Here is a 22,240-nt window from a genome sequence, read left to right as displayed (position 1 = left end):
GCGGAAACGCCGGTCCCGCCCCCCACACAGCCAGGAAGAGCCACAACACTGCTTTATTGGAAGCACAGCGGGAGACAGGGAGCGGCGGCCACGACGCTCCGGTGCGGGGACGCAGCGCGGCGTAGGCGGAGACTAAAAACACGGTAATTTTATAGACAAAGCCCCAAGTACAGCTGTACTGCAGAGAACACAAAAGCTGCTGTAGTGAGCGTGGTCCTTATTCTGCTGTCAGTGGGGGCGCGGAGTTAGGGCAGTCCTGGGAAGGGGGTTTATCCGACGGAAGCCATGATCACATCCACAGGGAGCTCCTCTGCACTGCGGGCCGTGACCTGCATCGTCACCGTGTCGGTGAGAACGAGACGAGACCGCACCAGGAGGTCATGGCCACCCCGGAACACACCTGGAGAGGGCAGGGGAGGAAGGGGTGAGCACGTTGCAGGCTGCTTTCCCCTGCAAGTCTGAAGATGAGCACTGATGCAAAATCTGGCAAGTTTTAGTACTGGGCCAGGAGAGACCCTAAAGCAGCTCAGTTCCTATTCATTATAACATACCGGGGACTCCTGCTACTATAAAGCCCATGAAACCAAAGTGTGAAATAAACTCCAGGTGAGAAGAGAGCCAGGATTGTCCAAGAGCTCCAGTACTCATCTGTTCTGCTGGGTAAGGCTGATGTCTTTCCCACACCAGGCTCACTCCAAAGCAGGATGCCACAGGTCACAAAGACAGCAAATTCCACCCAGCTGAGCCTGGGGCTCAGCCTGGGGCTCAGCCTGGGGCTGATCCCGACATCCTTTCCACCACAGCACCCTCCCTGATCCCAAGACAAGTTGCTCTGCACTGCAGAGACAGAAATCATGGCAGGAACAAACCTCAAAATCCAACCCAGAGCACAGTGGACTCCATCAAGAACTCCTGCCCTGATTTTCAACAGGCAGCTCTGTGCAACCTCCCAGAGCTGCTCCTCAAGCAGAACCTCACCCCATAGCTCACCTGCCAGGTACAGCGTGTGAGAGTTCTTGTTATCTGGCACTTTATCTGACCGCTCACAGGGCTGCATCCCCAGGAACTTCACAATATTGCTCACTGCCTCTGTTAGAAAAAAATCAATAAAATAGGTTCTGTGTCACAGGTATCTTAACAGGGGCACATAAAGAGCACCTAAAAGTGAATCAAGCTCTCCCTACATGTTAGAGTTCACATTCCTTGTCTTGAGGGACCCACACTGTTGGTCAGAATTGTGGTTTTGGAGGTCACAAGGACTACAAAGACAACACACAAAAACCCTCACCACCATAGGAAAGTTCTGTTACCTGATGTGGCAAATGTGCAACATAAACAAGAACAAGGGCAGAAGAATTCTCGCTTCTCTAGAGACTTGAAAAGGGAGGAGATGTCTTGCAGGAGACACAAGTCTCCAGGAGAAATATGAAAAGGCCTCAGCGAGACTTATTTCAAACCCCAAGGGGCTATTCAAGGGAGCACAAAAATGGCTACAGGACACCCTGTAAGGCATCAAAAGGACTGAGTTTTCACAAGCTTTTGAGTAAAATAGGACTCTGATACACGATGAAAGAGAAGAGGGTTTACCCCACCAGCCTGCTCACCAGCTTCATGTCTTCTGATGTTTTTATTTTTTATTACTAGTCTCAATAAGAACATTGGGAGTTCATAACATGGTCTATCTGCTTGGCAGGATTAAATACAAAAGCAAAGCAAGATATTCTCTTGCCTCCACAATCCAGTCTGGTCTCTGCTGGTCACAAAACACACTAGGTTTTTTGAAACCTGAACGAACTTATTATGACAGTAACTGCAGCTCCCTATTTAACAGCTGTGGTGTAAAGCTTGTGAAGGGTTTTGCCCCATTAGTCTTTCTGAGAGATCTAGAGTGAGCCACACTGGGCCTCTGGACTCTGCCTGCAAGAGAGAAAATAAGAGCTCTCCTGTGCTCACAGACCCTTCCTTACCTTCAAGGGTTTTAATAGCAGATAAAGTAAAGGTTTCTTCCTTTTCAAACTCATCACCCACTTCATCCCAGGCTGCTCCAAAGTTTGGCTTCAGAACTCGCTGGATGTGATCAGCCACTGTGACCTCCAGGTCTTCAAGCTGGTAGTAGAAGAGGTTCAAGTGAAATATGGTTGTTCTTAACCCTGTTATCCTCAGAGTGAACTTTAGACTGGATTCCTTGAGATCAGATGAATATAGGAGACTGCCTCCACTTCCATTTCTGGTTTGCTACTGAGCAACTGCTAGGCCTGAGAAAGGCACAGTGATGCCATTTCCAGGGCTTGCAAACCACGTTCATGCTCTGAGCACAGCCCTTGGTCTGAGAGAGATCAAAGCACTGGACAAATGACCAAAACAGAGGGAAAAACAAAAGCTTATAAATAGCTGCTTGAGCATTTGTTTCCCTGAAATGCATGTAGGCTTGTGTTTTGCCTTTCTGGCTTATCATTTTGCAGGCCAGTACAGTGATATGCTGTCAGACATGTGTGATCACCTAACACTGGCACCAGGGTAGCTGAGCAGCTGCTGTGACTGCACCTGTGCAAGGCAGAACCAGGCTTGTCCCACCAGAGTATGTAATGAAGGACAGGCAATGCCCTGCAGGACACCAGCCTGCATTAATTCCAACATTTGCTGCAGAAAAGAATCTCCTCCTGATTCTAGCTGAAACACATGGAAGAGTTTAAGTATCATTCAATTGCCTTGGTGACTGGTAGGAAGCTGAAAGAAGTGTTAACCTTGTATGTTCCATTGTGAAAGACTCTCCCCACTCTTTCTGGGAAGACAGTGACTCACTGCACAGCAGTGCCTCTAATCACATTCACAGCAGTGACAGGCAACACACAGAAAACAGTCTCTGGAGCTAAGCAGCCAAGCTGAGGCTGTGAACAACATCCCTTCCTCTCGAAGGAAGAGAGGTGCTTCTGCAGCAGCACTGCTTTCAGCAGGGTCAGTGCTGGGGAGGGAAGAGCTCCACCTTCCCCAGAATAAGAACAAGAATGCCAACTTTCCTGTGCCAGACAAGCCTCTAGACAATTAATTGTGCCACCACTGGGGCAACTTGTGGAGAACAAAAGATGCCTGATAGCCCTCTGTCTCCACAACCCCGAGCGTGCCATTGCTGGAGCCCATAGGGCACAGTCAGCCAAAGCTGGAGGATGCACCATGGCCTCCCAAAACATACATATCCTGCACAGTCAGGTGCCCATCTACAGTGCAACAGGAGAACACTCCAAATGAGACAAAACAAGCTCTGCAAACTCCCATCTGCATCAGAGACAGCAAGAGCTCCTTCTACATGATGCTGCCCACTTTGGTGATGGTGATCACATCATTGCTTGCAGGGATCCAAGTTCAGATTGCAAAATCTCACAAAATGACAGCAGTTTCCATGGTCAGGTGCATGCCCAGCTTCTTACCACATACTCATCCTCATAACCCTCGTCATCCGTCTCGCCCGTGTTGGGATCACAGTCCTTGACAGTGAACTTCATCATGCAGCTGAATGTGCAGGCCACTGGAAACAAGAAAGCAAAGGCAAAACTCACATTACCACCATATCCACACTCCCGAGGTAGAATGGGGCTGGGAGGTTTGGGGCAGCCAGGCTCTCCCCAGCACTGTCAGCAGCACAGGCTTAGCCACTGACCTAGAAAGAGCTCTCCAACAATTTCTGTCTCTCAAGGACAAGCTATTTATTTATAATATTAAGCAAACAGTGATAAAGACAGGCTCACAATGGTTGTACAAGACCATAATCCTTAAATCAAGTCCTATTACTAATGAACCTCACATTGTGTTGGGAATACTAACTAAACATGTCCCACCAGCACCTTGTGAAGAAGCAAGATCCACATCCAGGGATCAGTTCATGTGCCTCTGAAATGAAAGCCCCTTGCACTGCAATGCTGCAGCTCATTAATACCACTCAGCTGGGAGAGGAAGCAGTGACTCATCCCTAGAAGATGGGTACTGCTGAGTGAACAGCAGCAACATGACAGGAGAGCAGTTCCAGAGCACAAACCAGGGAGACCAAAGCACAGGTAAAGCCTGATTCATGTTCTGGACAGTGGCAAAAAGGGATGGGAATGTTCAATTCAGACATCCCATAAATTCTAGCGGTTTGTCTGAAATACCCTTTTGCTACTCAGAGCATCTGGGCACTCTCAGCACTTTACAAGCATCAGCCTCTCCACACAAAGAAAGGGTGAAGGACATGCCAGGGTGCACAAAAGACAACTCATCTGCCAGCTCTCGCAGCCCAACTTGGCAGTACTACAGCACAAGGGAACCAGCAGAGGAGAATAAAGGCTTGACAGCCCCCAAAACAGCAAAGACAAATCATGCTCAGCATCACTCAGGGCTGCAGCCATACCCAGGCTATAAATATCTGGCTGGGATGTAAGGTAGAATGTGTGGGGATAAGCAATACAGGAAAAAAGAGTACAGTCTGTTTACCTGCTGTCGGATCCTCTTCAGACAATGCCACCAGCGTGTAGCAGGTACCTGGCTGGTTGTACACCAGGGTTTTGGCAGGTATGTAGCCAATGACCTCATACCCCTCTGTTGGCTCCATCTGCACTGTGACATTCTCCAGGATCTGATCATTCAGGGTGTTCGTGCAGTCAAACTAAACAGGAGAGGGGAAAGCAGAAACAGCTTGGAGCTGCTCACGACTCATTGCAGAGCAGACTTAGCTTAGGCACAGTGGGAGCCTGGTGTCAGCCCGTGAACCCCCAGCTTTCTGTGCTTCCACAGTGCACCTCACCACCAGCTGGCTCGTTACAAAGCACCTTGACTAAAGAGTGCTTATTTAAGTGCTTTAGGGGAGAAACTAAAACCCTGCTGGGTAGTCCAGTGCTCCCCGGTTGGTTCCTTAAAAAAAAAGTGCAAGCTTTTAAAATGAACCAGTACGCACCAATCCAAGGCCTGCCCTCTGCAATTCAGGCAGGATCACAAATTCAGTGAGGGCAAGGATGTGCCAGATTTTACCTGTTTCAGTTCCACCAGTTAGTATGGAACTTTTTCTTCTAATTTCCAGTCATTCCTGGGTTAATTCTTTGCTCTACCAAAATGTTCTTGCCTATGTCATCCCACTTGAAGCTACAGGGACACAGAGCCTTCACAGCAGAGGGAAAGATGATTGTTTGCATGGCCTGAACAAGGTACAGCTTGAGCAAGTTTCAGCAAGTCTAAACTTGCTGATTAGACTTTGTTCCATCTGCAATGCCAAATCTCTTAAGTTCACACAATTGCATCTGGTGGATGGACAACAGCAACAAAGGTCAACCCCTGTGAGGGCTGTTTAAGCAGTTCTGAGCTTTGAGGAAGGAGCTGGCTAAGGACAAAACACTTCTGCTCACAAGCTAGCAAAGGACTCACTGTGCCTCAGACTCTCTGAAGCCCAGGCAAGGGTACTGGCACATCAATCCTAACATCTCACATGCAGCAGCAGTGTGGTACAGCCAAAGCCAGGATGTACAGAAGAAATCACCAGTGCTACAGGCTAAAACAAAACATAACAGATGAAGAACTCTCTCTCACTGGATCCCTTTCCTAGGTACTCTTTTCAACTTCTCAGATGTAGTAAGTTTCACTCTTTCATGCCCAAACCATAGGCCTGGGGACTCTGAAGAAAGAACACAGATCTCCCTGCCAACTCCTCAGTGAGAACAGCCCTAACCTAGTGCTTGTTGGATTTGACTGTACCTGTAAGCATAGCTCAGACATACCTCCATAACCTTATTAATTTTCTTTGGGGTTCTACTACCATGGATAAGAAACTAAGGACTACTCATTGCATGTCGTGCTTTGAAAACAGACTGTGGGTGCTGTATCTCTGGAAGTGTTCAAGGCCAGGCTGGAGGGAGTTCTGAGAAACCTGGTTCAGTGAAAGGTGTCCCTGTCCATAGCAGGGGGGGTTGACACTAGATTATCTATAAAGTCACTTCCAACTCAGGCTATTCTATGATTTTGTGATATCCCTGAGGATGTCTTCACAATGAAGCTTTTAGCCAGTCAGGAGCTTATCTTGTAAGTGTCTTCAGCACTACACCCCCCATAGCTACCCACCTGGAACACCATGTGGTTGACAAAGGTATGCTTTGTGCAACGAACCACATACTCTGTCTCCAGCTCTGTCAGGGCCACAGGCTCTGGGGAAGACTTGAAGAGTGGGCCCAGTCCCCGAAACTCTGGGATGGCCCCCAGTTGCTCTGAAACAGAGGACACAAATTACTGCTTTCCTCAAGACATAAAGAACTATTAGCAGTTTCAAACCCCTTGTTTCAGCTGCCAGAAGCTGCTCCAGCAAGGAATTATCCAGCAAATACTCATAAACATTCCCTAGAGACTTTTAAAATGAAAAGGAGACATCCTTTGCTCATGACTACTGGAAGACAGAAAAAAGAGGACTGCAGGCACCCCCACCCTCCAGGAGTGAACAGCTGACCTTAAGTTGGGAGCCCATGTCACTCCCTGCAAGAAGGTAAGAAGAAGCCAGAGGAGCTAAGGCAGGCTCAGCAAGAGGTGGCTACAGAGTTCTCACACATGGACAGAGAAGAGGCCTTGCATCAATTTACCTTGGAATATTTCTTGCCGTGTTGCTGCCACTTTCTCTGGCTGTTTCACTACAGCAACAGGGGCATTTTCTGCAAATGAATAAGAAAACAATCTAACAAAAACAAACCCAAAAGATTTGAAGGAGAAGAGTAAGAAATTACTAAATCAGAAAACAGATTAATGTCTGTAGAGGGATTTGACTGAAGAAAGCAAGGGAGCTCATTTGATATAGAGTAGACACCTGTACTTGGCTTCCTAAGCAGCTTTAGAACTGCAGCAGCTCCAGTGAAGATTGCCAGATACTACTATTATTAGCAGCTAGACTAAACTGAAACATTAATGTGGGAGAAACCAGATTTTCAGGCCTTAGTCCTTCCAGGAGATGCAATCCCACAAAATTCAAATAGGATGGAGCTCAGCAATTCTCAGCAAGCCCAATTCAGGCAATCACTAGCATTCAGGGGACCTGATTCCTCACCTGCTCTTTGCTCAATTATAGGAGCTGTTGCCAAAGGAACAGATTTCAAGTCAAAGGGTTTCTCAGAGGGCTCCAGGGTGTACTGATGCAGAGCCCTCTCCAGGCCAGGGATGGACACCGTCAACCCTGGGGACAGAAGGGACAGGTCACTGAAATCACAACACTGCCAGGTCTTTAGTTTAACTCTTGTTAAACCAGGAAAGAGGCGCAGACTCGTTTTAAGGCCTTCCTGTAGTACCATTCAGGATGTAGCCAGCATTGAGGGCCTTCTGCTTCTGCTCCAGAACATTCAGGTAGAAGGTGGCTCTGTCTCTCACTTCATTGTCATCATCCATCACACACCTGAGGGGGAAGTGGAAAACTTTCTTCAGAATCCACAAGACTAAGAAACATCACAGGGCCAGAAAAATCATGCCATAAGGGAGATCCAGCAATCTCCTAGTAATTATATCAGAAAAGCAGTAATCTGCCACACATGGCTTCTGTCCACTTTGTAGTGCTGAATGCACTGGTGATCCCATCACAGGATCACACCCCCTGCACCTTCTCAGACCCACAGGTAGAAGAGACTCAAGCTCTCAAGCAAACAGGGTATTTCACCCAGGAAGTTGAAAAACTCTGAGGCCCAACTGACCTTCTCAGTAACACCAAGATACTGGGTAACATCTCCTCATTTTGAGCTCCAAACTTGGCAAGGGCACTTACAGCACCTGTAGCAAAAGTAATGAAAACTGAATTAGAAAGCAAAGGAATCAGCTGAAGTGTCCTCCATTTCTTGACCTTGATCAAATATCATGTCAGAGATGCTACACTAATAAACTGTGTACATTAGTAAAACTGTGACTAGAAAGAAGCAGAGGTGAAGTGGTGCCTGCAAACCTTCATCTAGTTTCAGAACCAGTGCATATTCCTTCCCACTTCTCAGCCACAGGCCGCCTCTTCCATCAACACTACTGCAGGATCTTGGCTGTACAAAATGATCTGCTCAGGCCTAGAGCAAATCACAACCCTTAAAGGCAGAGGCATTCATACACTATGGTTCCCTAAACATCTGTCCAAGGGCGGAGAACCTTCCAGTCTGTCACTTATCAGAGAACTTTCCAGTCTGTCACTTATCAGAGAACTTTCAAGTCTGTCACTTACCTGCCCGAACTTCTTCATGCTCCAGAACAACCCTGTTGTAGATGAAGCGAATGTATTTGGAGGGGTTGTTGGTTTTGGGCCCTTCCTGCCCCAAGAGGTGGAGGATACGAGTGGCCAGCACAGTGAACTCGCAGTCCTCAATGAATTCACAGAGGTGAGACAGGCCTGTCTCTTTGCTCTCTGAGTTCTCCTCAATAATGCTGATGATGCAGTCCACGATGGCTCTCTTGTATTCAAAGCCACCCTGAGGAGCAAAAGGGAACTGCTCAGTTGGAAATCTTAAAAGTATTTTATAGCCTCTGAGCTAGCCAGAGAGGGCAAACATTCCTTTGAAAGGTCACTCACACTCAGTGCTTTTAATGTGTGTTTGAAAGGAGGAGGGCAGTAATTCTGCCCTCACTTTTGACCCTCTTTACACCCAGAGGGCCAGCTAATATTTAAGCTCTTTTGCCAACTTCCTTCAGAATGGCTGCACTGGAGAAAAAAAACCCAATTCCTAACCCAAGAGTAAAAGGATTCATCTGGCTGAAGGGTTTTTATCTCCATCAAAATCCTTTGTTGCTAGAATTAGTGCTTAAAACCAGCCATATGGAAGGAGAAAAAACCCAACCCTCTCCCTTTTAGCACTAGACATCTGAGGATGAATCACAAGAAAAATGTATGAAAGATTTTATCTGCCACAGCAGGACACAGCAAATAGCTCCATTAGTGTGGGATGATAGGCAATCAATACCTCCCCAGGTACAGCCACAACCTGACATGCCAGTAAAGCTTGGCTATCTTCAGACATTATTTACTAATGCCCTCAATACACATCAGGGGATTAAACTGCACAGTACCCTCTGCCAATTACATGTACAGTGTCAGGCATTTGGATCTTTCTGGAGTTACTTCAGATTAAAAAAACCTTTAAAACAGAATGGTTTGAAGTACAAAACCACATTCAAAATGATATCATCCACCCACAGAAAATCTGAGAAAGGAGAATGGTCCATTTTTCACAGGAGCAAAATGAGATGCTCCCGTTTGTTCCCAATTGAGTCTGTAATTGACAGGAAGTGATGTCAGAGCAAGCAGTGGTGCCAGCTGTGCTGCAGGCATGTTGGATCATTTAGAAACAACCTCAGCAAACCTCTGTAAAGCTGTCTTTCTGCAATTTTTGTTTGACTGAATGCAGAGAATGGTTAGAGGTACTTATGATCCCTTCACTGCCAGAGCACAGACACCAGAACAAAAGTGGTCCTGTGTCATCAATTAATAGGTCATTATTGAATCTTTGTGTACAAGACAAAACTTCTTGGAATTTGCTGTCAAAGTATAAAAGAAAGCTGGTTCAAATGCAAAACACACATGGACTGCCAACAGATCTGCTGTTGCTTGCATTTGCTTTGAGTGTTAATAAACCCGCATAAAAAAAAAATCACAGAATGAAAACCGCACTAAAAATATACCTGCCAGTATGCTTATAACTATTGTGCACAGCTGGGCATTTCTGCCTTTTAGAGAGAGGCTTTCACTGCACAGCTTTATCAGTAAAAGCCTGACACTCATAGGAAGTACTGTTCACGCACACAAGTAAGGCAGACACAGTTGTCCTGCAAACTTACCTCCTCCCGAAGCATCGTGAAGAGGAAGTTCATGAGGACAGCGTGTTTGCGTGGGTACTTCTGACACAGAGCATTGATGGCCTGCACCACTACCACCTGCAGGAAAAGGAGGCAAGTAAAAAACAATTCTGTTTCACCCTGCAGGACAAAATAGCTGAATTGTATCAATTTTCTGCTGGCTTCCCTAGCCTGGAAATCATGTTTTTGTCTTTATTTATTCAACAAATGCAGTTCCAGGAGGTGCAATCCTGAGAATTGGAGGAGATAGATCTTTATGCACCGGCCCCTAAAGAAAGCCCACACTCACTGGAAGAAGGAGATTTGATTCTCAGAAGGCATCTCCCCAGAAGACAGCATGTGACTTCAGAGATGTAGGACTGAGGCAGACAGCCTCAAATACTTTATTCTCCCTGCAAATATGCTGCTGCTTCTGGAAGCAGCTCCATGAAGGTTTAGAGCACACACACAAACACAGACAAAGACCATGAGGTTTCTTCAGGAATCTGGGTGTCCCTCCTTCTCCCACTTCCTTACTTTGAACTCATCTGAGATTTCTGACATGAAAGAGGAGATCTGCTTCATGAGGCGGTCAATGCTGCTCTCACTGCCGGTTTTCAGCAGCGTGGTGATGGCCAGGGTGGCTATGCTGCGGTTGGAGTCTGTCACAAGGTTCTCCAGGTCCAGGTTACAGGCAGTCACAGCAGATGGGTGCTTCATGGCCACCTGCAGCAGCAAAGGAAGAATGAAAATCCCTCAAGAGATGCAAAACGCCCAGATGGCAAAACCCAGCAAAACTCACTCCTTCCCATAGAAATAAGTGGTATAGACTTTGTCTGAGACACATGAGGGACATCTCAGACAAACAGCTAATCTGGAGTTAAGGTAACAAGCTATTGTTTCCTGCAGAACTGCACCCCTTGCTGGAAGAGAAGCAGTAATAATAAACGATCTTTTATTATTTTTAACTGTGATTTTGCTCTATATAGTAAGAAAAGAAAGCTATGAATTCCTAACAAAAATTCAGCCAGACTAGCTGTGCAAAACAGCTCCGTGGGTGGAAGCACAGCAGTTACCAGACACTGCCATTCTCTCTTTTTCTTTTATAGTGTTTATAAGGAGAAGGGAAAAGCTGGAGCAAAGAGTACCACAGAGCAGGCGAGAAGCATCATCAAGGTTTGATCCCTCTTTTACAAGGAGCTTCTTTACCATGGAAAGCTCAGAAGGGAAAGCAGTAACACTAAGACTAGTGACATTCTAAAAGACCAGTGACAATTATCAGGGTTTTTTTCCTTCTGTAGAGTGTTCTTTGAGGTTTTATTCCAGACAGAATGCAATGAAATGTAAGGCTGTAGCACAAGACAGAGATTATTCACACAAAATCATCACATAATCTGACTGCCTTATTCTGAAGTCTGCACCTCCCTGCACATGAGACGCTATTGGAAGCTCCCAAGAGACTGGCTCCTACCTTGTTGAGGGTACGGACGGCTGCATATCTTAGTGCTGCTTTTGGGGAGCTGCAGAACAGCTGCAGAACTGCAAGGTGGGAAAACCAACAAAGGCAGATGTTTAGGCACTCTAATATTGAGAAGCATTTCCTATCTAAAGCAAGAGCTTCAGCAAAGAGACAGTTGCAAGCAAAACATAACTAGAAAAATGCTTAAGAAGCAATTGTACCTTTAATAGACTACTCCCTTCTTGTCCCCTTTGCCTTTGTCACATTACTGTTGCCAACTAACTCTTAGCTACCTCCCTCTTCTTCCACAGTGCTACTACTCTCTGCTCCTTGTGAAAGTCAAATTCATCACCTTGTCATCTTTCCTATTAAGTTAATTTGAACTGCTGTTCTCCATTTCACACAAACCCTGCTCCTTTCCCAGAACTGACCCATGAAGTAACCCACACCTCAACACACTTTTACAAGAATGAAGCTATTCACACACACCACAGGCTCTCAGCAGCAGCATAAAACAAAAAAGGATAGAGCAGCATAAAAAGCCTGAAAGTACACAAAGCCCTTGTTTCTTGGGACAATCAGCAGGGTCACCACTGGAGGCTCAATAATTCCCTCACCATGACCATGAGCACCACACTTACCTGAGACAGCTGGAGCCAGCTCCTTGGCAGTGCAGTTGGGCAGGTTAACAATGGCAGATGCAGCTTCATACACCACCATCTCATGCTTGTTTCTCAGGCAGCTCTCAATGAAATCAAACAGAGGGCTATCGCGGCTAAGGGACAAAAAACCCCACAAGATTGAATTAAAGCAAAGGTACTAACAGAAGCTAAGAATTTAGCAGCATAAACGAGCAGGTCCCACAGCCCATGGAAAGATAAAAGTAGCCATAAACCCATATTTTTTGTCCCCAGATTTCACAGTGGTCATTATACTGTACTTCTAGCATGCTTGACAGGCTGCCTTCTGAGAAGACACCCTTGCCTTACAAACCAAAGGGAATCTCCCTCAACTCTCACACAGTAGGAAATAATTGTACACACCACAGCTCTTATCCACCAGGAAGTCACACTGCATACATGCTACATAAGCAATTACAGAAGACAGAGAAAATGAAGTAAAACAAAGGACAGCTATGCAAAACAGTCCAGAGAAAAAAGATAGTATGTGATGTGCAAGCAAGACTCGCAGAAGTAATCACAAAACAACCATTAAGACATCCTATATTTTCTCTGCTTTTATCCAACAATAAGAGGGTAGAAGCTGCAAGCTGCTCTTCAAAGACAGAACAAATGAGATGGCAAGTGAATCTGTAAGAGGAGATGGAAGCAGGACCAGGAAGTTCTTTCAGCAGGGCAAAGGAGCCTGCTCACCTGCCAGCCTCCTCCTCCAGCAGCTTGCTGGCTATTCGGATCATCAAGCAGTAGGCAAATGGGGACTTGAGGCCGTGGCGTGTAAACTTGCTGAGCATCTTGTTGACTGCCAGGCGGTCGTTCTTCCGCACATGGTACAGCAGGCCCAGGGCGTGATACTGTGCAGGGAAAGAGAACGTCACAAACCCACGGTGGGTTCTTTCCCCTTTTGTCCCCTCTGCACCCAGAGGTGCCCGGCTGAGCTCCAGCAATTTGCTCTGTGCCCAGCTGCTGCTGGCTATTCCCCTGGTGGAGGTGGCTGTCCTACCTGCACCATGATGTTGTCACTGGAAGCTGCCTCCTGAGCCTCATTCACCCAGCGCTTTACCACATCATAACTGGTCTTCAGCAAGTGCTGGAAGGAGAAGAGCAACAACAACCCATGAGATAAGAACGGAGGAAGCTTTGGGAATTTCAGGTTATACTAAGAAGCAATGAGTCTTCCCCATGACCGTGCTGGCAGCAGCAACTTGTAGAACAAGGCAACAGCATGCAGAGATCTGGCTGTGACAGCCACAGCCTCAAGAGGTTGATGATCTCTAGCAAAGTCAGCACCTGTCCCTCAGTTCACAAAGACAGGAATAGCAACAAAATCCTGAAACTCCCAAGATGTCCAGTCCCACCACAGATGACTGCTTCCTTGCTTGATTGTCCCTCAGGGAGTACATACCAAAGAAGACACTAGAGCAGAGCTGGACACACTGGGTACTTTGTCAACAATTGCCTGCTTCATGTAGCGCTCAATGGCCTGCAACATGGTACTCTGCAGGGAGAGGGAAACAGCAGCTGATAAGGGAAAGCCATTCCGAGTGTGAAAGGGAATGCAAAGGCAAGAAAAGCAGAGTGGAAAGTGGGATGGGGTAAAGTAGGAAAAAGTGAAGGGCACAGAGCTGCCCCATAGGAAAAGCAGCACTTACATCAGTGATCTGACAGAGTGCTCTCACAGCAGGGCCTCGGTAATTGTCATCCTTCCCAGTCATGTCTTTGGTTAAGCTGGGAAAACAGGAAGCTCTCAATAAGGCACTCCCGATCCAGCAGCTCTCAAGTGCACACAAAGTGCACACAGAGCAGCAGGCAGCCAGCATCATGGCTGAATGCCAAGCAGGCAGCTGCAGGTCTCAGGCGTGGGGAGGCAGGAGGAAAAGATCAGTACTCAGATCCCAAGCCCATCAACAAGTTGCTTGGTTCCTGTTCACCAGGTGAGGCTAGAGCACATACATCTATCCCTGAGGCATTTGTCCTTCCTACTGAACACTCATTCCTGCTCTTTTCCCAGGGTCCTGGTCAGTGTCAGACCATCTGTGAAGGGCCAGGAGTTCATCATATTACAGCACTTGAGACTTGCTTCTGCCTCAGCCCTTTACAGACCCTGTACTGGTAGGTTCCTGACTCCCTGACAGGGCATTTCACTGGCATGATCAGCAATTCAGGAATGACTCACAGAGGGAATTTTGTTCCCTGCTGAAGTCGTATTCTGTGCTGTTACAGCAGAAGAAAATCCTTGTCTACCTGTTGAAAGCCTTGGGATTTATGCCAGAATTCTTCAAAACATTTCAAGGCATTCAGGCAGGAGTTAATGCAAAAGCCTTTGCAAAAGGGGAAAAAACAGCAGTGCTACCATATCATGTAACCCAAGAGACACTCTAAACATCCATGGGCATGGGATACGGGGACACAGCATATTCTGCATACATCACTATGAGTTTAATGTCTGTGTTTTATTGGTCTTTTATAAAGGAAAGCTTTTTCCTCACCAAGGGCATTCCCTATCATCACCCTGCTCAAGGACTACTTAGTTCAAGAAGCTGGACAGACATTACTGAAGGGCATGTCAATATTACAGCAAGAAAAGTGAAGTTACTGACCTGCTAGTAACAATGATCACATCTTCTGCAATAGAAGACATCTCTTTGATAGTGAGGTAACACATCCTGCGAAGAGTTGGCTGGCAAGGAAATAAGGAAGAAGAACATCAGCTGAGATGAGCCCAGATAGGAAGGGATCTCAGTTTTCCCTGCTTACATAATTTTATCATGAACAGCACAAGAACTTGATACCTTCAGAGTGCCTCACTCCCTGAGCGTAAAATATGTACAAAGTCCAAATTGACTAACAAAACACTTCTTCTTCTAAATCCCTCAGTCTTAGGGTGAGGCCATAGAGATACCAGATTTAGCTGCATCTAGTTTCATGTTCTACTTGTCATTCACATGGACAAGGAGGCGGCCTTGAAACTATTTGATGTTTTGGTAGTTGAAAACCTCGTGTTGCTTCAAAAGCAAGAAAACAAACAATTTATATTCCTGAGTCTGGGGATTTCTGCACTGGTCTCATGATTTTAATGCCTTGCAGTTTGGGGGACAGTTAATGACAGTGCTACTGCTGTGAGTAGGCACGAACTCCCAGTCTCCTCCAAACACACAATTGCTGACTCTCAGTAGGATATTTTAATGCTGGGCACAAAGCACAGTAAAATCCATCTGCCTACCACAATCTCATTAGTTAAATGGCAATTTAGAGAGAGGAATCTCTGCCTCAAGAGCAGTGCCTACTTCAGTTAAGCTGCTACAAGATCTGGGAAGGGCTAAGAAGCTGATTACCATTTCTAAACTTTCACCCTACTTTCAGATCAGCTAGCTTCAGACAGGACAGAAAAGCTGATTGTATAAAAATGTGTATTTCAAGGGACAACCTGTCCCACCAGATAAATACAGAAAACCAAAGGCAGACTTACATCACTGGACTGAAACAGCTTGGTCATAGCAAAGAAGGATTCGGTAGCTTCCATGACACCAAGGTGCTCCCCCTAGTTGTGTGGAAAGAAGAAAGGAAATCCCAATGATCACAACCAGCTTTGGGCCTGATGCACATATCTGTATAGGTGTATATTTTCTCTCTCTTACCTGGTTTATGAGATACAAGATCTTGGTGAGGATATGAGCACATTTTCGTGGGTTTATGGGAGTCTCATTAAACACTCGAGCCTGGAGACAAAGCACAGACAAGGACTCACCCCCCTTGCAAACAGTGTCCTGCCTGTCCCAACAACAAACTGTGAGTGAGGTATGGCAAGACACTTAATGACTTTGGATCAGATTTCCTTTAATTCCTATTAAACATGGACCCCTTTAAACAGCTGGTTTTGCAGTCTGAGATTACAAATCCAAGAGCAATAGAGGTTTAAAGGCTAAATTGTCATCACACTTTCCCCCACACTGGTCTGCGCTGTGTGCTAGCTAAAACACCACTCTTCCAAAACGTGAACTTGAGCTCACTGGGGCTACAGGAACCAACACCGTTCCCAGCCTCACAAGCAAAAAGAGAATGCTGAACCAACAGGGGCTGGGGATTGAGATGTTCATCTGCTCTTGAAAAGAACAGCATTTCTTCAGAGAAAATTCATAAAACTGTTTAATAACCACTCACACCCCTCTCACTAATATTGTTGTCCACAAGAAATTTGGGGTATCCAAGGCCAATTTCCCAATCTTCCTGGTTTGGGGTGAGCTTTCCCAGATAATTTTTTCCCTTTTATTAGCATTTAGAGTTCAGAGTCTTTAATTTGTTACAGAGACCATTTCAACCTCCTCCCTTTATCTGTCCAATAACAAAGTAAGAACTGTTGCCCGTTTCTTTCAGAGCAAACAGGACTGTAAGAAACCCTCATTTCCTTGCAAAAGTTCTCCAGTGACCTACTCAAGAGAGGGAGAGACTCTGTCCAGTGGGGTACACAGAGAAGATGGTCTGAAGATTTACCTCTTGCAAGACTGCACTCTTCTCCAGGTGCTGGAATGGGTTGGAATTCCCACCTGCAAAACAGAGAGAGTAAAAGTTTCTCCAAGGATAGTGCCATGGGAAAGCAACTTTTTAACCATGCCCATACTTTAAAAACAGTCTGAGCATTTTGGGGTGATTTTTTTTCATGAACACCAAGCAATGAGAGCACCCTCTTTGAAGTAATATTAATTGGATGTCTTCATGGCAGTCAGGGACGACAGACATAGACTGATTAGCTGTAAAATAACTGTGCTCCACTGTATCCCCAAAGAACTATTTCCACCCCTGGGCTGGGAGCTTGCTGGCAGTTAGAGCATCAATAGGACAGGCCTAGAAACAAAAGCTTAGACAGAAAGAGGTATTGCTTGCCAGACTGGTGAGTCAGGAGTAGTTTATCATCCCCTATAAACCAATCAAAAATCCACCAGTATTTTTGGCTCTATCACTAATTAAGAGAACAAGACAGCAGACTAGATAGGCTGGACACAAAGTAACTTTCATTGCTCAACAAAGTAAATTATACTAAATAATTAGAACTGCCAGCAATTAAGGATTAAATAATCAGAGGGAAAAGCACAATCATTCTGCATGGTCTCTATTAGATTGCCTCCCAAGCATTGAGTGACCTGCAGCTTTTCAAAAGCTGCTAGTTATTGATAGGCAGGTTTTAATTAGAACCTATGTTCAGCCTGCCTGGGACAGAATGCAGCCTTTTTCAGGGCTGTTCTAGTGTTTGTGCCAAAGCCTGGTCCACTAGAGACAACATCTCCTGGGCCAAAATCTGACCTGACCCAAGCTTGAAGCATCCTAGGCTGGTGCCAGGAGCCCTTCCCAGAGTAAGCCTTACATAGAAAAGCAAACACATCTGCACTCTGGCTCCTTCCTGGTTCATAAAATGCCCTCCCTCTGGCTCAGAAGAAGTTTGCAAAGGCAGCAGGTGGCTGAAGAAAACACACACATGTATGTGAGGTTGAATAGGTAGAAAAAAACAAGGGGAAAGAGCAAAAAGGTCTCTAGTATGAGTATGAACCAGTTCTAGGATAAATATGCTAATGTGTTCCAAAAAACCTGCCCAGCAGCCCAGTATTTCCATGGTCCAGCATGTCTACAATCCTTAAATCAGCCATGAACAATGCTGCATCACTTCTTTTTCCTTCATAGCACTAAGGATCTTGAAGTACATCGTACATGGGGTCTCAGTCCTCACAGCACCCTGCATCAGTTTTCTTCCATGGAGACGGAGAAAGATGCAGGGAGAGCAGAGGTTGTATGTTCATAAAGTTCCTAATATTGGATAACTAACAGCAAGTTATTTTGATTTGTTGAGAAACTTAATTTTGTGGTCAAAATTACATGTCACAGGGAGTGGGAGCAGGTCATCCAAGGCTAGCAAAACCATACATGGAAAGCAAAGACACAGAAGCAAACTAACTGGATACATGCATCTCCTGACAGCCCTAGCCATAAGTAATGTCAATACCTTGATGGGTGTGGCAGCTGCAAATGAAGAACAGCCCCCAAAATTAAAGCTAAGAGTAATTCCCCTCCAACAGCTGCCTCACTAAATTCTCTGCTTATCAAGATGCCACTGGAGGCCTTGGAAAAGGGAAACAAGGGCAAAGCATTTCATGCCCATTAAGATAAAAAGAAAGCAGAGTAACACAGAACAATCACCAAGACGTAAGCTGAATCAATTTGCTTCAGGACACACTGATTTGTTAAGCAGAGCAAGATGTGTAGAAAGCTTCACAGGAACATGAAAAAGATACCACAAAGCTAAACCACGAAAGGAAACACTGTCTTATGATGCATCGTTTACACCTGAATTACACACCACATAAAATATCAACCTCTTCCTTACTAATCGGCCTAAAGTTTTGAAAAGTCAGGCAACCACTTCATGTTTCCTTGGTGCTCTCAGGTTTTCTGATCCATTGAAAGTAGCAGTGATTGTGGGGCCAGAAACGATGGATTCTACCTGGCTATAGCACCTGGTTCCAGAGCTGGGCAACTGTGAACAGGGCTAATGTGCTCAATATTTAGTCTCAGGCTCTGCACCTGGTGATGTGGCAGTAACCTCGCTGTGCTGTGCCGATGCAAACAGTTTAGCCTCCGGCTGCAGCTGCGAGGAGGAGGCAGCAGACTGCTCCGGCGCTCCCACGGCGCTCCCACGGCGCTCCATGCGCACCAGCAAGCCCCCGCTGCCAGGCTGGCACCGAGCCCCCCCTCCCAGCTCCCTCTGTCCCTCACTGCTCCCCTCACGGCCACAGCAGGGGTCTCTTCCCTCTCGGCTCTCCCCGTGCCACGAAGGGGTCCCCCTCGCCAATCCCCTCCGCACCCACAGAGGGTCTCTCCCCTCACAGCGCCCCCGGCCTCCCCTCACCCGACTCCTCGTCCTTCTTGTCGAACTTCTTCAGCATGGTGCTACCGAGCGGCCTGTCGCTGCAGCCCTCCCGTCCGTGGCAGCGGCAGTCCCAGCCTAGATCCCGATCTCGATGCTGATCCCGATGATCCCGATTCCGGTCCCGGTCCCACTCCCGGTCCCGGCACCGCCCCCGCCCCTTCCTGCCCCGCCCGCTCTGCCCCCGCCCCTTCCTGCCAGCCTGTCACTGCCGCTGCGGCCGCCGCACTGCGCAGGCGCGGGGCCGCCTCCCGGGCGGCTGCGGGGCGTGGCGCGGAGCCGTGACTGACATGGAGGGGGCGGGGCCAACCGGCAATAGCGCGGTCTGATTGGCGGGGCTGGGGTGGGGGTCGGCGCTGAGGGGAGCGGGCAGGGGCGGCCCTGGGGACACCGGGGCTGCGGGGGACAGCGGCGACACCGGGGCTGCGGGGGACAGCGGGACACCGGGGCTGCGGGGACAGCGGGGGCACCGGGGCTGCGGGGGACAGCGGGGGACAGCGGGGATACCGGGACAGCGGGGGCACCGGGACTGCGGGGGACAGCGGGACAGCGGGGATACCGGGACAGCGGGGGCACCGGGACTGCGGGGACAGCGGGGATACCGGGACTGCGGGGGACAGCGGGACAGCGGGGATACCGGGACTGCGAGGACACCGGGACAGCGGAGGCACCGGGACTGCGGGGGACATCGGACTGCGGGGACACCGGGACAGCGGGGATCCCGGGACTGCGGGAGACACCGGGATTGCGGGGACACCGGGATACTGCTCGGTGCTGTGCTGGGGCAGCCCTGGGGACACCGGGACACTGCTCGTAGCAGCTGGGCTGTGGAAAGCACACGGCCCGGGGCAGGAGGCACTGGTACCAGCGAAACACTGGTGATGGGGGCTGGCACTGGGACCCCTGAGCTGGGCAGGGGAAGGGCACTGCGGAGGTGAGGGGGCACTAGGGACAGAGTGGGCTGAAGCGTAGGGGCACACTGGGTCTCGGGGAGGACAGATGAGACACTGTGGCAGGACATGGAAAGGAGATCCTCACAGGCTCAGCATCGCAAGAACAATTGGAAGTGGCAGGGAAGAACTCCCTTCTGCAGGATGGACAGTTGTCACTCAGGCTGCCTGCCCTGGAGTGTCTCACTTGGGTGCACCAGCTCTGGCAGGTCTTCCTATAACCTCTGTCCCCCACTGCTACCAGCACCCTGTCTCTACCCTGGCCCACAAACTCGGGCTCAGCCCCACAGCACACACCCAGGGGGTGCAGGGGGGTATCTCAAGGGGCCAGGCATCATCTGAGCCTCAGGTCAGGCAGGGATAGCAAAAAACCTTTTATCCACCTTGCCACCTCACCCCAACCCACCATCTGCTGGCACATCCCTTCCTGAAATCTGTCCCTTCCATGGGATGTGGGGTCACCCCAGCTGCTTCTGCCCCTTTCCCAAAGCCAGTGCCCAATCCACAGTGCAAGGGCTCACTCACCCTGCAGCAGGTAGTCTTCGAAGAGCATGGCCGTGTCCCCCACCAGCTCCAGTGGCCCCCCTGCAGGTGTCTCCCGGCCTCAGCCTTGCTTGCACCACCCTGTACTTTGCACAGGGCGGCCGCACTCTGCACTGCACTGCTCTTATCTCCCAGCTGTGCTGAAAGCAGCAGCTCCAGTGGCACAAGACAGTTTCCTTGTTGGCCCAGAGCTGCTGTGGGCTCCCTGGGCCAGCTCCACTGTTGGTGCAAGGTCTGACACCCCTCGTGTGGAATTTAATGACCCCCCATGCTGGCCCTAGCTGAGCATGTGCTCTCACAGTATCTCTGGGGAAAGGGAACACAAAATGGGTGTGTAAAGGGGTGCAGAACAGGTATAAAGCATGAGTTGTGTTTGATGCCACATTTTATTGTGCACGCTCACTCAAAATTCCAGCTTTGAGGCTTGGCCAAGCTTTGTGGAGGATTTTGTGTGCTTCAGTCACCCAGAGAGAAGAAGCACCCAGGAAAAACTGCATGGCTGGATGCAGCCCCTTTGGAGACATCTAGGTGGTGGATGAGCAGGGAGCAAAGCCAAGCTTAGAAATCCCTGTAGTGCCGGGGGCTGGGACCAGCTGTGCTCAAGCACTGGCCAAGGTAAACCCAGCTGTGTCTTCTCCAATGGTGCTGAGGTGAGAGTTATTAAATCAAATCCTCCCACGGCTGCTGCTTGTGCCATGAGCACTGGGACCAGGGGGATGAGGTGCCATGTCCAGTGCCCTGCACACACACCAGTGCTGCTCCATGCCTCCCTCTACCAGTGCCCTGGCAGCCCCGCTGCCCTCTCCAGCCCTGCTAGATGCCAGCCAGGACAGCTTATCTCCTGCGCCCCAGGCGGGCCATCAGCTCGGCATTGGCAGCCGCCTTGGCCTGCAGTTCCTTCTCTCTGGCCAGGTCGAGCAGGATTTTCAGTAAGTGAGTGTGGACATCGAATGACAAGGACAACTTCCTCCCCTTTTTCCTGGGAGCCGCTCTCTTGGTGGCTGGGCTCATCAGCCAGGGCACTGCTTGTCTTTCTGGTCCCTCTAGCAGTGGCAGGCTGGCTTCAGCTGGATGAGACTCTGCTCCAGAGCCATCGTCACCGCTCCTCACTTTGGAGGGATCTGGCAGCATCTTGCTAGGGCTGGTGCTGTCCTGCCTCATCAGCTTCCCTCCATCCACAGCCTGGGGGGCTGGTGGGAGCCACTCACGGCTCGGTCCCTTCCAGGCCCTTGTTGGTGTCCCCAGGAGCAGCAGGAAGGAGAGCAGCATCCTGCCTCGCAGTGTGGCCAGGGGAGCCTGCGGGGAGCACATGGCTTGGCATCACCCCCATCACCCTGCCATGGCCCCACAGCCCCCCAGGCAGGACACATCCCCACCAGGGTGTCACCCACAGAGCCCCCCCACTCCCTCACCAGCTGATGGGGCTTCACCCTCCTTTCAGGAGCCCTTCATTATTCCACCTTGGGGAGGCTGAAGGGGAAATGGGAAGCAAATCACCTGGGTGTCCTTGTCCTTTCACACAGCCCCTGGCCAGATGCTAGCCATGCCCTCCATTTCACACCCTTCATGCCTTTGTCCCCCAGGGAAGGAGACAATCCTGCTCAGGAGGGTGCCTGCCAGGGTACTGTGGCTGCTCCCCAACCCATTCCTGCCCTTTGGCCAGGGTTTCAGGGCTGGGGTTTCAGGGCTGGGCAGGCAGTGGAGCATTCTTCCTCCCATGCGTTCCCTGGCAGATGCCATTCCCCACTGTGTTGCTGGGCTCTTTGGGGCAAAAGCCACCCACCAAGGAGGGACACGAGCCACTTGGACTAAAATACACAGCATATTAGTCACGTTGAGGTGACAGGGAAAGGAGAGTGGCCACAGGCCCTGAGCTGTGTCAAGCCTCAGCAACTTTGTCCACCCC

At 48.8% G+C, this 22,240-nt stretch overlaps 1 protein-coding gene across 2 annotated transcripts; it reads right to left on the bottom strand.

Annotated features, from left to right (window-relative positions):
- Positions 1–34: 34 nt before the first annotated feature.
- On the bottom strand, positions 35–20,416 carry COPG1 (coat protein complex I subunit gamma 1). 2 transcript variants are annotated; one of them, XM_021532286.3, is made up of 24 exons: positions 20,317–20,416; positions 16,420–16,472; positions 15,567–15,647; positions 15,398–15,469; positions 14,529–14,608; positions 13,581–13,656; positions 13,334–13,426; positions 12,932–13,018; positions 12,625–12,782; positions 11,893–12,026; positions 11,264–11,331; positions 10,330–10,518; positions 9,796–9,891; positions 8,189–8,432; positions 7,680–7,755; positions 7,284–7,387; positions 7,046–7,171; positions 6,588–6,656; positions 6,079–6,221; positions 4,465–4,636; positions 3,426–3,523; positions 1,968–2,106; positions 991–1,089; positions 35–400 (listed from the first exon to the last, which is right to left on the bottom strand). In XM_021532286.3, the coding sequence occupies exons 1-24, from the start codon at positions 20,342–20,344 to the stop codon at positions 270–272; spliced, it is 2,616 nt and encodes an 871-aa protein (XP_021387961.1). In that variant the 5' UTR covers positions 20,345–20,416; the 3' UTR covers positions 35–269. The 2 variants fall into 2 exon arrangements, with proteins under 2 accessions (XP_021387961.1, XP_021387955.1); XM_021532280.2 differs by lacking the exon at positions 20,317–20,416 and adding an exon at positions 18,824–19,012.
- Between the last annotated feature and the right edge of the window lie 1,824 nt (positions 20,417–22,240).

Source organism: Lonchura striata, chromosome 12, assembly GCF_046129695.1.
Source record: "Lonchura striata isolate bLonStr1 chromosome 12, bLonStr1.mat, whole genome shotgun sequence".
In the NCBI taxonomy this organism is placed as follows: Eukaryota; Metazoa; Chordata; class Aves; order Passeriformes; family Estrildidae; genus Lonchura; species Lonchura striata.
Note: the sequence above shows the minus strand (reverse complement) of the source record. Positions and strands in the feature narration are given on the sequence as shown.

Coding starts and splice junctions, on each gene's coding strand:
- COPG1 (XM_021532280.2), bottom strand. CDS start 18,860: ATGCTGAAGAAGTTCGACAAGAAGGACGAGGAGTCGG. Junction 13,427..13,580: donor CACTCTGTCAGATCACTGAT/GTAAGTGCTGCT, acceptor CTCTCCCTGCAG/AGTACCATGTTGCAGGCCAT. Junction 10,519..11,263: donor CCGTCCGTACCCTCAACAAG/GTAGGAGCCAGT, acceptor TTGCTGCTGCAG/GTGGCCATGAAGCACCCATC.